The sequence below is a fragment of the Saccostrea echinata genome, unplaced genomic scaffold (assembly GCF_033153115.1).
Source record: "Saccostrea echinata isolate AGI-Se365-2 ecotype Australia unplaced genomic scaffold, CSIRO_AGI_Sech_v1 ptg000009l, whole genome shotgun sequence".
NCBI classification, from domain to species: Eukaryota; Metazoa; Mollusca; class Bivalvia; order Ostreida; family Ostreidae; genus Saccostrea; species Saccostrea echinata.
This window is the reverse complement of record NW_026889758.1, coordinates 26,303,835-26,316,948: the sequence shown is the minus strand read 5'-3', so window position 1 is coordinate 26,316,948 and position 13,114 is coordinate 26,303,835. Positions and strand designations below refer to the sequence as shown.

At 34.8% G+C, this 13,114-nt stretch overlaps 1 protein-coding gene and 1 pseudogene across 1 annotated transcript; one reads left to right on the top strand and one right to left on the bottom strand.

Annotated features, from left to right (window-relative positions):
• The first annotated feature begins 5,873 nt into the window (after positions 1–5,873).
• Positions 5,874–8,604, top strand: LOC133182594 (uncharacterized). Its single transcript, XM_061317442.1, has 2 exons — positions 5,874–7,083; positions 7,130–8,604. Exons 1-2 carry the CDS (start codon positions 5,874–5,876, stop codon positions 8,602–8,604), a joined length of 2,685 nt encoding a protein of 894 aa, XP_061173426.1.
• A 1,340-nt stretch (positions 8,605–9,944) lies between these two features.
• On the bottom strand, positions 9,945–11,515 carry LOC133182113 (uncharacterized; annotated as a pseudogene).
• Positions 11,516–13,114: the final 1,599 nt, after the last annotated feature.

The following is a 13,114-nucleotide window of genomic DNA, read 5'->3' as shown; positions in this document are numbered from 1 at the left end:
TAAATAAGCCTTCTTCAAATATCCATTCAAAATTATTATCACTAATAATAAAGTTTCTCCATCATTTAGTTTCAGTGTTTTTCAATAATTATGTTACACATGAAAGAAATCCATAATGAACAAAATATATATTCGGACTATCATGACAATTTAATTTTGAAAAAAACTAGAACTGTCCAAAAGGGACAAATACCCCCGCTGGGTTTTTCAGAGAAGGTACCAAATCACTAATGTTTTCTAGATGTGAGAGGTGTTCACAATTTGCTTAAACATTTAGAGTGAAAATTTAATTACTCATTATATTTTTTTTAATGATTGAAACTAAGGTGCAGCCTAATAAAACATCAATACTAGTCACATGCTAGTAATTACAGTGTTTTTTATTACACTGAAAAAATAGTTGCAACTATATGTCATCTTTGTGAGACATGACACTCTGCAAATTGATTGTTGAAAAAAAAAATATCATAATTAATCATACAAAATCAAATTGATCTTAATACCTTTATATCAAACTCATTTTAAAAATAAAAGGCTGGTTCCAGTAACTATGTATTTTGACAGACATAAATTACAATCAAGAGACTTAGACAACTGAGATATTTATTTCTTTCTGCCCAATTCCCAGGAGATATAGATAAGACCTGCTTGATCAGAGATGCCCTAACAGCTTCCCAAACTGAACTCATTAATTAATCTTTAACTGGATGCATGTCCACTCATTACTCCCAAGGAACAAATGGATTTACACTATCTGCTGTGTGATGTAAAAACTGTTTTTAATACTTTGTGATTTTTTTTTTAATTCTAATGAGTAGTTTTAAGCTGTAGTTCACATTTTTGTACAGATGTTCTAGATTCTATGTCTCAAACTTTAGACATGAACCCGAAATGACTAAGTCAATAAAAATGAAAAAAAAAACACCTGTAGAAAAATTATCAAATAATGTTGAAAATACCAGGTGCATATCTTCATATGGTAAATAATAAGTGTACAAATTCTCAAACAAATCTATGCAATAGTCTCTGGGAACAGATCCGGGCAAAACCACATAATAAAAATGAAAAAAACACCTGTAAAATGCAACAACAAAAAATTATTCAATCATGATGAAAATACCAGGTGCATACCTTCATATGGCAAAGAATAAGTGTACAAATTTTCAGACGAATCCTTGCAACAGTTTCCAAGAAATGGTCCGGACAAAATCTTGTCTACAGACAGACGGACAGACAGACAGACGGACAAGCTGACTCCAATATCCCCCCCTAAACTTCGTTTGCGGGGGTATAAAAACATATTATTGGGTTTATTGTACTAAAGTCTATCGGAAAAAGCTTAAATAAGTCTCTGTTGGACTTGGCCCCATCAGAACATACATACTTTATTTTGAATTCAAAATTTTACAAATATTGTCAAATATCCATAGCAATAAGTTAAAATCATGTCCAGAAGCTGTAGTTGGTGGAAAGTGAGCAAATGGAAATTGTAACCTTGCCCCCCCCCCCCCCCCCCGTTTCATATTCATTAATATTTGAAGGGAAAAAATGAGTACAAGAGAATATTCAATGACTGATGATGATAGGGAAAGTTTTGATTATGATTTCTCCAATACTTTCTGGTTTTTATTCATATTTGTATTGGTGTACACAAATAGAGAGAAAAAAATTTGTTCTTCTCAAAACGAGATACCGTATATGTATTTGTCGGTACATGTATTTACAAATGTAAGAACAAATGCAAACTTCCTTGTTTTTCTTCCTTATTTCCATCTCGTTGATTATTATTATCGTGTATGTGTTTGTAGAAAGATACAACAGGAAGCAAGTCCACAAATAGTGTAAGAAAATGCGATTTTGATTTATTTCTATGAAATGTCGAAGAGTCAAAAACAGGAACTTTGTATGTTTTTTTTTTAAAAAAGGGAGGGGGAAGACAGAAAAATAATTAACAACTTATATTAAAAATCTTTGACCAAAAAAAGTAAAGTAAAATTGTAAAACCTCGAAAATCTTTTTTTTTCAAATAGGGGGAAGTAATATTATTGTTTACTTCAAAATTTTAAACAAGAAATTTACATTGGCGGATTTGACCATACTGCAAGAAAAAGTAGGGGACCAACCGACCTTTCAGTAAACATTTCTTTCTAAATTAATTCTAAAACATTTTTAGTTGGGAGGCAGACCTCTCTCCGTCACGCGTTACTAAGCGCCTACTGTAGAGAAATTTTCAATGATGAATGTATATGTGCAGGTTATTTCAGTATATCTTACAGCATACCTGTAAACTAGAACAACCTTTTCCGGGAAACAAGGCAGGTTATAGCTGCTTCTTTACCCGTGATAGACGTGTATTAACAATCAAAACACTGCTATGCAACAGCACATGCAAAATAATCAGAGAAAATAATGAACTTGATCAATTTCTAGATATTCTGAATGCTCATAGATTCTTCATGAACTATGGTCACGGTAACTCTGTAGAGCTCTCGCTTCGTGATCGGAAGGTCGTGGGTTTGAACCCCCGCCGCGACTGACCTAAGTCGATAAAAAATAGGTAGCAACTGTTCCTTTACCAAGCACTCGGCCCTTTGAAGTGAAAGTTGTGGGTCTTTCGAATGAGACCTTGAATACCGTTGTATTTGCTCGATAAAGATCCCTGACTGTAGAAGAAGATTATCAAAGAATTGATGCATTTTACTACATACATATCTCAGCTCTACCCTAACACTAGAACCCCTCACCAAGGGGCCATGAAAATTCACAATTTTGCAAGAGGCAACCTTCTTCATATAACCATATACAGTGTACTAATTTCAAAGTATTTAGGCATTTCACTATATAATCATTAGAGCCCCGACCAGACATAAGTATCCCTGACCCAGGGGCCATGAAATTCACAATTTTGAAAGAGGCACCCTTCCTCATCATAACTATGCATTTAATTTGTTTGCTTAATACTCAGGAGCAGAGAAGATTTTAAAGAAATAATGCATTTTCATGATAATATTATATTCATCAGAGGCCTGCTGTAGAACCCCTGACCCTGAGGCCATGAATCTCGCAATTTTGGTAGAGGACTCAATGCTTATTACAATCATGACAATAGTTCAACTGCTTGATGTCCTGGAGTAAAGAAGAATTTTAAAGATAGCACTAATTTTAAAGGTTGTAGCCCCATGCCACAGGCCCAGGGGGAAGGGACGATGAAATTGACAATTTTGTTCCCCTTCATTCATATATGCTGTATGCCAAAATGGGTTGGAATTGGTTCAGCGGTTCCAAAGAAGTACATGTAGCTGAAAATGTTCAAATGTTAACGGACGACGCACAACGCACGACGACGGACGAAAACGGATGGCAAAAGGTCACCTGAGTGACTCAGGTGACCTAAAAATGGTTATCAATAATTTAGGGATTCATGTCAGTTGTCTATCGGGCTCAAAATAATTAGTTTTCAGACCCGTAGCGTAGCAACGGGTTCAGAAGTGGGGCGGGCAGCTTCCCAGAAAAATCTGACAAGCCAAAAAAAAAATCTAAACTGATGAAAAGTTGGGGGGGGGGCACTTCCCAAAATTATCTGACAAGCCAAAAATTAAAAAAAAAGTCATTTAATCTCCAGATAGTGGAATTTGTCAGTGCTCGACCTTACCAGGGACCTATATACTAACGGGATTGGCAACTCTTTCACTAAACTGTGAAAAACTGCTGAACTCTCGAACGTCACGAGATCTTGCGAGATCGGCTTATTTTCAGTGGCGCCATTTTGAATTCAAAGCGAGAAGACTCCCAGATTGATAACTTTAACTGTTTTAACTGCCTTAATTGGTCTTATCTGCGATCGAAAAGATATTTACGACATGGTAAGTAGTGTTATCTTTGTGATTACGATCTCTGTTTTAGCCAATCAGGTGGTGTTTTCATAGTAATTAAAGATCAGATACGAATGACTACCCAAGCGTGGGATCGCGTGGGTATGATTACACAGCACAGCTGGTGATTGAGGTGCCTTGCGGGTTTTATTTCTCCATATTATCAAGCGGAAAGCACTTCTAACTTATAAGAATCAGAACTATTCAATTTTTTGATATCGAAAAATGAAGAATCTTTTATTATTTGTGTGTTGTATTTACGAAGCATTTTTACACAAAGTAGGAGACCTAGCCCATTTTGTTTTTCAAATTAATCGTAACATGAGGGGAAAAGGAGGTAATACTTTCGAAATGTTAACAATAAAAGTCTTAAAAATGGGAAGAATAGTTCATTTTTGGAAAATTTATTAAAAAATGTAGTTTTTGATAGCTAACTTGACGATACGTGACCTAAGTTAAATATTCATTCAAGAAGGTTTAAAAAAAGCATGGTCATATGAAAAAATAAAGGAAAGAGGGGATAAGAAACCTCTAAAGATATATAAAAAATGGAAATTAAAGAAATTTAACAAAGATAATTCATTGTTTTGTTACAGAAGTTCACCTCAAATGTGTGTACTACTGGCCAAGAGAAGCCTATGCTATATAAGAAAGCCTGAAAATAGCATAATACATGGATGTATACAAATTCTTACAGCTTGTTTTAATAATTGATCTATTCTCTGTTATTATTATGTATTATTACATGAAGTTAAACAGAAATATGAAAGACATAGGACCCCTTGAAGTATTTCAAACCACCTTTTACATCAGCAAATTGACAAAGGGTGTACATTCTGATTAAAATCAGATCCCCAGGTCCGTTTGTGTAGAATTGTAGATCTGAATATGGATCATGTATTTTCTTCCATTGATCATGTTTGTTAAAATTCATGTCAGAAATTATCATAACAACTTGTGATTAGGTAGGTCATGAAGGTCAACCGCTGGACACACTAATATTTTCATCATGCTGTGTTACATGCCTTAGTTTTGAAAGACATTTCTTATATTTTTCTGTGACCTTTTCAGAAACAAGAAGCTATATTACTAACAAAAATGTAAAAAGTCTGATGTTGATGGTTGCTATACTTGATCTTTTGATTAGATAAACACACCTACAGATTCACTAGATTATGGCAAATTGACTATATACCTACCATTATTGTAACACTTTTCTCAAGTTTTTAATATAGCATTTAAATATAGATACCATATCAGGCACATGATCAGTCATATATCTCCTTACTGCTCATTTCCAGTCTCTCAAGTTTCTCATTAATGGGGTATGATAAAAAGACACTGTACAGCACTAATTGCTGGGACCTTCTGATGGTATGGACAATTAAAATGTAACTTTGCAAATGGAGATAGTGTACAAAATATAAAGGAACCTTGTAATCTTGGAAATATTTATATCAAGCTCCCATTAGAAGAATGAATCATTTGAAATTGTGAAGTGTTTCATAGTTACAATTACCTGTTAACATGGTTAGGCATTCCTATATATTTGCTATTTATTATTAATTTTTTGCTTACTCATGGTTTGTTAATATCTTAAAATTTAGTTATTACTATGTACTCTGATGTGTTATATATGAAACAAATAAATAAAGAGCTTGAACTTGACATTAGTAAACTGAACAAGGAAGGAGAGAGAGAGGCGACATTGATGAAGAAATTAAAGCCATATGCAGAGGACATAAAAAACCTTGTCATTCTTAATAAGATGCTCTATATGTATACATTTGTATTTTAAACATATTTTATTGAGTAATTTAATAAGGATTGGGCAGCAAGCAAAGCCTAAGCACACCCTCTCCTTGTGTACATTTGTAAAAACCCTTATAAATATTTCTACATATATATATATATATATATATATATATATATATATATATATATATATATATATATATATATATATATATATATATATATATATATATATATTTCAGAGCAATGCCTGTCTTGAAAAGGAGAAGTGGATCCATCGGCCAAAGAAAGAAATACCATTCAAAAAGACAACGGAGTCACAGTGTGTCAGATGTATCGGTTGAACGCAGTGATCAAAACTACAATATTGTTGACAGTTCTTCACCTCCAAGTCAGCATTCTCCAGATCTCAGCTATTGCTCCAGTCCAGTCATCTCTGAGGCCAATGATCAACAAGTTCAAATACCTTCAGATCACATCTATTGGTCCGGTCAGGTCACCTCTGGTATTAATGATCAAGAACAAGAAACATTGGTTGGTGAGAACATGCCAGTTGCTTTCCCTGTTTCACAGAACTTGCCAGAATCTCCTGACGAAAGTAAAGAAAATGAAGACCCACTGGTACTACATAAGGATGAACTAATTCCCCTGGTTTGTTCACCATATACCGTGACGTACCATCTTCATCAGCATGCCATAGAAATTATTGAATTCAACAAACATCAAGAACAAAGCTCCTCGGTAAAGCTGAGTGTTATGATTGGGAGAGACTTTCAAGTGAACATTTATGTGCACAGAACTTTAATTCCATATTCTCATGAATTCTGGATTGGACTTCCAAGACAAACCTCCACAGCAGCGGATGTTTGCAGAGTACTGGAAAAACTTAAAAGTTATGGCATATGTGTGGGAAATCCTGATGTTGAGTTCCAGGATCTGACACCAACAGGATGCGGATTATCACATGCAACAACTGAAGAGATTTCGGCATTCAGAGAAGGGGATTTTGGTGCCATCCAGGGAAATCTGACCTACAGTTCAACGATACGATCGTCCAAATGTGATTTTCTTGTTGAAGGAGCAAGGTGTGTGAATTGTTCTGGGTACAGGCGGCTTCTCAGAGAAAGAAAGTATCGGAAAGAAGAACAAAAGAAGAGAGATGTCTCCATTGGAAGCACATACAAACATTCTGACATGACACGTGATATGCTCTACAAGAAACTATCGCTCCAGAAATCCCACATGAAATCATTACAAACAGAAGTTGATCGCCTTAAGAGGGAAATGAACTCTTCCATTGAGAAAGGTGTGAAACTGAACGACATTCAAAATCGGGAAATGAAAGATTTGATGGGAAGCTGCCAGAATGAACTGGAAGAAGAATTTCCGGATCAAGGGTGCTACCAAAGACTCTTCTGGGAACAGCAGAAGAAATACGAGACACATGGGAAACATGGTATGCGATGGCATCCGATGATTATAAAGTTATGCCTATACCTTAGGCACAAATCCTCCAAAGCATATGAGGCACTTCGAGACTGGATTTGTGCAGCTGCCAAGTATGCGCACATTATACGATTATTCCCACTACATTGAAAGCCACTTAGGATTCCAGCCAGATGTGGTTCGGATGTTAAAAGAAGAGTGTAGCAAAAAAGACATGTTTGCTGCTGAGCATAGAAGTTTTGTGGGCTTGTTGTTTGATGAAGTGAAAATAAAAGAAGACCTTGTGTACGACAAACATTCCGGGGAACTGGTTGGCTACGTAGATTTGGGAAATGTTGGAAACCAACTGTGTGAATTAGAACGAGCCCTGAAGAAGAAAACCAGATGCAGCTCGGATGGTGTAGCAAAATTTGTCCTTGTCCTCATGGTCAGAGGGGTTACAAGTGATTTGAAATTCCCATTAGCTGCCTTTTCAACAATGGGAATAACAGCAGACTTTTTGTATCCTATCATTTGGAAGGCTATTTCCATTCTGGAAGTCATCGTGAAATTAAAGGTACTCTTTTGTACATGTGATGGTGCTTCAGCAAACAGACGTTTTTTTAAACTGCATGCCAGAGATGGAGAAAACTTCACCCACAAAACAGTCAATCCACATGACACTACAAGAGAGATATTCTTTATTTCTGATGTTCCGCATCTAATCAAAACTGTTCGGAACTGCTTCTGCAATTCCTACTCACACACCAAGTCTAGGACCCTTTGGAATGGTGGAAAAGATATATCTTTGATGCACATTGTGAGACTTTACGAAGAACATTGTGACCAAAAACTGTACACACCCTGTCCAAAGCTAACCCGTGGACACATTGACTTGAATGCTTTTAGCAGAATGAAGGTCAGACTGGCTGCTCAAGTTTTAAGCGAAACGGTGGCCAATTCTCTAGAGATGTTTTTTGATGACTCTGTAAGCGAGACAGTCACCTTTATTCGTACAATGAATAAATTTTTCGATTGCCTGAATGTACGCAGTCCCTATGAAGGAAGAAACAAACGAAATCCAAACCTGGAGGCTTACACAAGGTCTGATGACAACAGACTGCACTGGTTGACCATTGATTTCCTACAGTACTTTGAGGATTGGAAACAGGCTATTGAGGAAAGGGGAGAATTTACTGATGCTCAAAAAGCCAGCATGCAGCTAAGTCACCAGACTCTCCTTGGTCTGAGAATTTCGGCACACTCTATCACTGCCTGTGTCAAATACATGCTAGAGAAAGGATCAGAGTATATTTTGACCAGTTTTTTCAACCAGGATCCCTTGGAACAACATTTCGGCCATTATAGGCACAAAGTGGGCAACAACAACAATCCGACAGTGTACGAAGTAAGAAATATATTGACTCAGATTCGTACTGTGGGGGCACAAGCCCTTCCATCAACACGAGGAAACTGTGGCAGAGATGAAAACAGGCCCCCACAAGTAATAGACAATTCCGACATTCCTAGGCGAAAACCAAAGAGACGTTGAGCATTTTAGATGTGCAAAAATTAACTGTCAGTGACCAATATTGTTATTTGAATCAACATGAACAGTAAGAATAATATTGGATAAGCAGTTTATACTATAGATGTAAAACATGACAATATGGACTTTATGATTCAACATGTATTGAAAGTGTGAGGGTCATTCTTTTTTATGAAACTGTTTTTTTTTTTTTTTGGATAATTTAAATTTATACCTTTAAATAATTACTTGTTTGTACCAGTTAACTTGTTTCTTGAAAATATGACAATAAATGTATGACATGAACAATGGTCTTTTTACTTGAAGAAATGAACTGCAAGGATGGAAATTTAGGTACTGAATACAAGACATTGTACAGGTTGATGTTCACTTTCAGTGTTGAGACTGCTACTTCTAGGGAGCTCTATAAATTGCAAACTAAAGAGTTTTGACGTGGCCCCAAGACCATAAACTGAGAACAGACTTTGGTTAAAAATTGAATTTTTAATATCTTGAGTTTTAATCAATTAAAAATGTGTGTATTTTCATTATCACTTAAAATCAGACATATGATGAAAATTAAGTTTTATTTTAAAAACTATTTCAAAAGTTACAATGGCTTGAAATGTTGACTTAAGTCTGTTCTCAGTTTTTGGTCATTAGTGATGGTTTTCTCAAGGTCTAAAAAATTAAGAGCATCTTTAAGTGCAATGTGCGATTTGAGAAATGGTTGTACATTCCACTGACATAATCAAAAACAGGAAAGGGCTACTATTCTTGTAACAATGAAAGCATTGCTGTGTTACCGTATATTTATTTCAAGTCCTCTATGTTGTATAATATTGACAAAGTCAATTTATTTGTCATGTTTAAAATAATTTTTTTCTGTGGGGAAGTCAACACAGCAGCCTTCATTTTCTCCTAGCTGAGTTGGTAATACTCCATTACTATAAGACTGAATATTCTATAATAGTTTATTCTTTTTATTAATCAACATATCAAGAAAGTGAACAGATGCAGACTTGGTCAATTTCATAAGATGAACAACACAACAAAATAAATATTCACAAACATGAGTCATTGACAAAAATGCAAACTAAAGAGTTTTGACATGGTTTTCTTACAGAGGTAAAAAATGTTACATTGCTTAGAGCCTCCTTCAGTGCAAGTGCACTTAATGCATTTTAGAATTAAGGAAGATGTCATAGTTGAACAAAACAACAAATAAAGTCTTTGGCAATAATCAGCATAACTAAAAGTGAACAGGTGAAGCATAAGTTAAACAATACAGCATAATAAATATTCACATACACAACTCTTTGGCATTGATCAATATATCCAGAAGATGAAAGAGTAAAGATGAAAGAGTAAAACATATATTAATTACTTATTAAGATTAACAGCACAACATACTGTATATTTTAAAAAAAATTCACAGACACAGTCTTTGGCACTAAAACATAATGCATCTGAAATATAGCTAATTACTCAAGCACTAGAAAATAATTCCATCAGAAATAATGTCTTAACACAGGTAATCAGTTTTTACGAAAAGTTTGTACTGCTCTGCTTCAGCACCTGACGCAGACTGTCACTCTGTTTGGCTGGCTGTTTGGCTTGTTTAACACTTAGTTTGTTTCGGAGCACACGTGCCACTGCAAACCCCCGAACAGTCAAAAATACACTCACAATATCCTCCAAAAGTGCTGAGAGGTCATTGTTTACACAATCTTGGAAAAGTTCCTTAAGATAATGATTCACCATGAATGAATCCATCATGTGCTCCTTCATCTTGCAGCTGTTTAACGTCTCGGACTGAATGTCATTGAAATCGACAATCTTTCTGATGGAGATTTCAAGTTCACGTACCAGAAGAAAGAAGTTATCTGCTGGTCTCACTAGGCCTCCACGACTGTTCTTTGTAAGCCACTGATCGTACTTGGAAACAAAGTTTGTACTGCTGGTCTTGCTGGTCAGCTTGTTAAGTAGGTCCAGTCTCTCCCGATATATAGAACAGAATTGTCTGGTCATTGGTGGATATCTGATACGATAGTTCATCTGATAATTTCTTGTTTTCTTTCAGCAGATTTCCAAGAATTTCACTCGGTATCTCGAGAATATAGTCCTGGAGGAAGTTTATAATGTCTTCTCTCTTTTCGTCACATCCCTTTTCCATGAATAGTTTAACACAATCACTTTGCACACAGGAAGACAGTCTCAATTCATGAATTCTTGAAAAGAAGAGCTCCCTTTCACTGGAATCACTCAAGGAGAGGCTGAAGATATCTTTTAGCTGGCCAAGGAAAAATCCATCCAGAAAGTTTGCTTCACTGCAAAATCTAGCTAACATCTCTATACGATTGTCCCCAAACAACTTGTACATTGGATTGTTGCACATCTTCTCCAGTGTTTTCTGACTAGCGTCATGAAAAATTTTCTCGAAGTCCACTGATGTGCAGCAGTAGGTGATCTGTGGTCTTCTTTAGCCTTCTGGGTTACTCGATGATCACTTGCTGTAAGAAAAATATGAAAAATAATTATATGTTCCACATAATTTTTTTTTTCAGTTTATATTATCTTGCACTAGTATACTGAATTGGTAAATTTTAAAACAATAGATTATATAATAATTTGTTTAAATTATTTTGTTACAAAGACTATCTCATCAAAAATATCACACTGTTTACATACCTTTTGTTCTGCTTTTTTTGTGTTGTTTGGTCATATGCCCTCGAAATCCTGAAATGGATTTCAAAATCTTCTTGCAGTCTGGGCACTCGTATTTTGGAATCTCTGTTGGGCACTGGTTATCTGCTGAATCTTTAGACTCATGGTCTGTTTAGTCACCTAAAAGTTCATCCAAATCAATATCATTATCCCAGGACAGAAAATCTTCTTTACTACACATGGTGCTTGAAAATTTTGTTCACATAAAATGTCAAAGTAATGGTTGCAGATCAACCAATTCCTTACAATGTTTGTCAAAGTACACCACTGTGTGCTCCTCATTATCTTTTTTAACAAGCGTAAAAACAACAACATTTACCACACGAGAGCTATATAAACACAGGTAAGCCCCAGATTCCCTTGATCGTCCTCTAGTTCTAGCGCTATCAAAACTACTTTAATTAATTTATAATTAGTAATTGGGTGATATCAACACAATAATGTGTTGTCTGTAATAACAATGCAAATGAAATGCCTTCGTTTTTGGTCAAATGAAAGGGCCAATTAACGTACTATCAAACCATTATAACGAATTGTTGATAGCGCAAGAAGTTATTTTAAATATTTGCATTACCAATCTTGTATTCTCAATACAATAATTATTCCATACCTGCAGAAACTGGATGAGAAAAAAAAATCGGTATCTTCTTGTTTACATCTGAACTACGCTATCTTACATCTCGCGTGGCTCATTTGCATATGAATAGGGTTGTGCGAGAGAACGCGAGACTTGCGAAAGTTGCCAATCCCGTTAGTATATAGGTCCCTGACCTTACTTTAATTTTTAATTGTTTAATTTAAACAATATTATATTCACAGATCTAAAATTGAATAGGATTGGGCAGCAGGCTCAGCCTATTTTAGCCCTCTCCCTACATCAAGGTTAAGGAGAATACATAATAAATTAATAATTAAAGCAAAAGTAAGAATGTACAAAAGAAGAAAGCAAAAAAAAAAATAACAAAGTTACAGAAAAGAAAAGAAGCAAAATTACAGAAAAAAAGCAGACAAAAATACAAAGTAGGACCGTTTTGGAAATATTGAAAATCTTACTAATATACTACATACATGTATCTATATGACAGTGTTTATATAAATCGTTCTGTTGTTGCTATAAATATACGTACAGCTTCAAATATTTGTATATTAATATCAAGTCCATGATTAGGACCATTTAACAATAAATCACATTCAGAGATATGGTCACAATTAATAATATGTTTTGATTGAAAAAGTACATCTCTTGGAATTGTATATTTTGGACATACAAAAAAGGAATGGTAGGCATCTTCAATACAGCCAGCACAATGTTCACACGTTGGAGTTTCTGCTAAACATTGATTATATAAATCTGCCATCAAATTACTAGCATTATTTCTTATCTGACAATATATTATATTATATTTCTTATTCCAAAATGAAAAAGTTAATTACTTTTTCTACAAAAATAGGATTTTAAAAGACTCTTGAATGAACCTATTCCAGGAGCATTTTTAATATAATCTGGCATGATATTCCATTGTTTGACTGTAGAGGGAAGAAAACTTTCCATATAAGATGTTCTAATATTAGGAATTTTGAATTGTACATCATTGGTTTTGAGATTATAAGAATGACTTGATGGGCAATAGGGTTCAATCAAACCATACAAATATTGAGAATAACCATTAATAATTTTATAAAACAATATAAGCTTATGAATTTTTCTCCTTGTTTTTAGAAGATCCCATCCTAATTCATCATACAATTTTGAACGAGAATATTTTGAACGAGATATTTCGAATAAATGCGAAATATATTTTAACAA

Bases quoted from the DNA above. Each gene is read 5' to 3' on its own strand.
- LOC133182594 (XM_061317442.1), top strand. From the start codon at position 5,874: ATGCCTGTCTTGAAAAGGAGAAGTGGATCCATCGGCCAAAGAAAGAAA. The intron at 7,084-7,129 runs GTATGCGATGGC...CCTATACCTTAG, and splicing joins CGAGACACATGGGAAACATG to GCACAAATCCTCCAAAGCAT.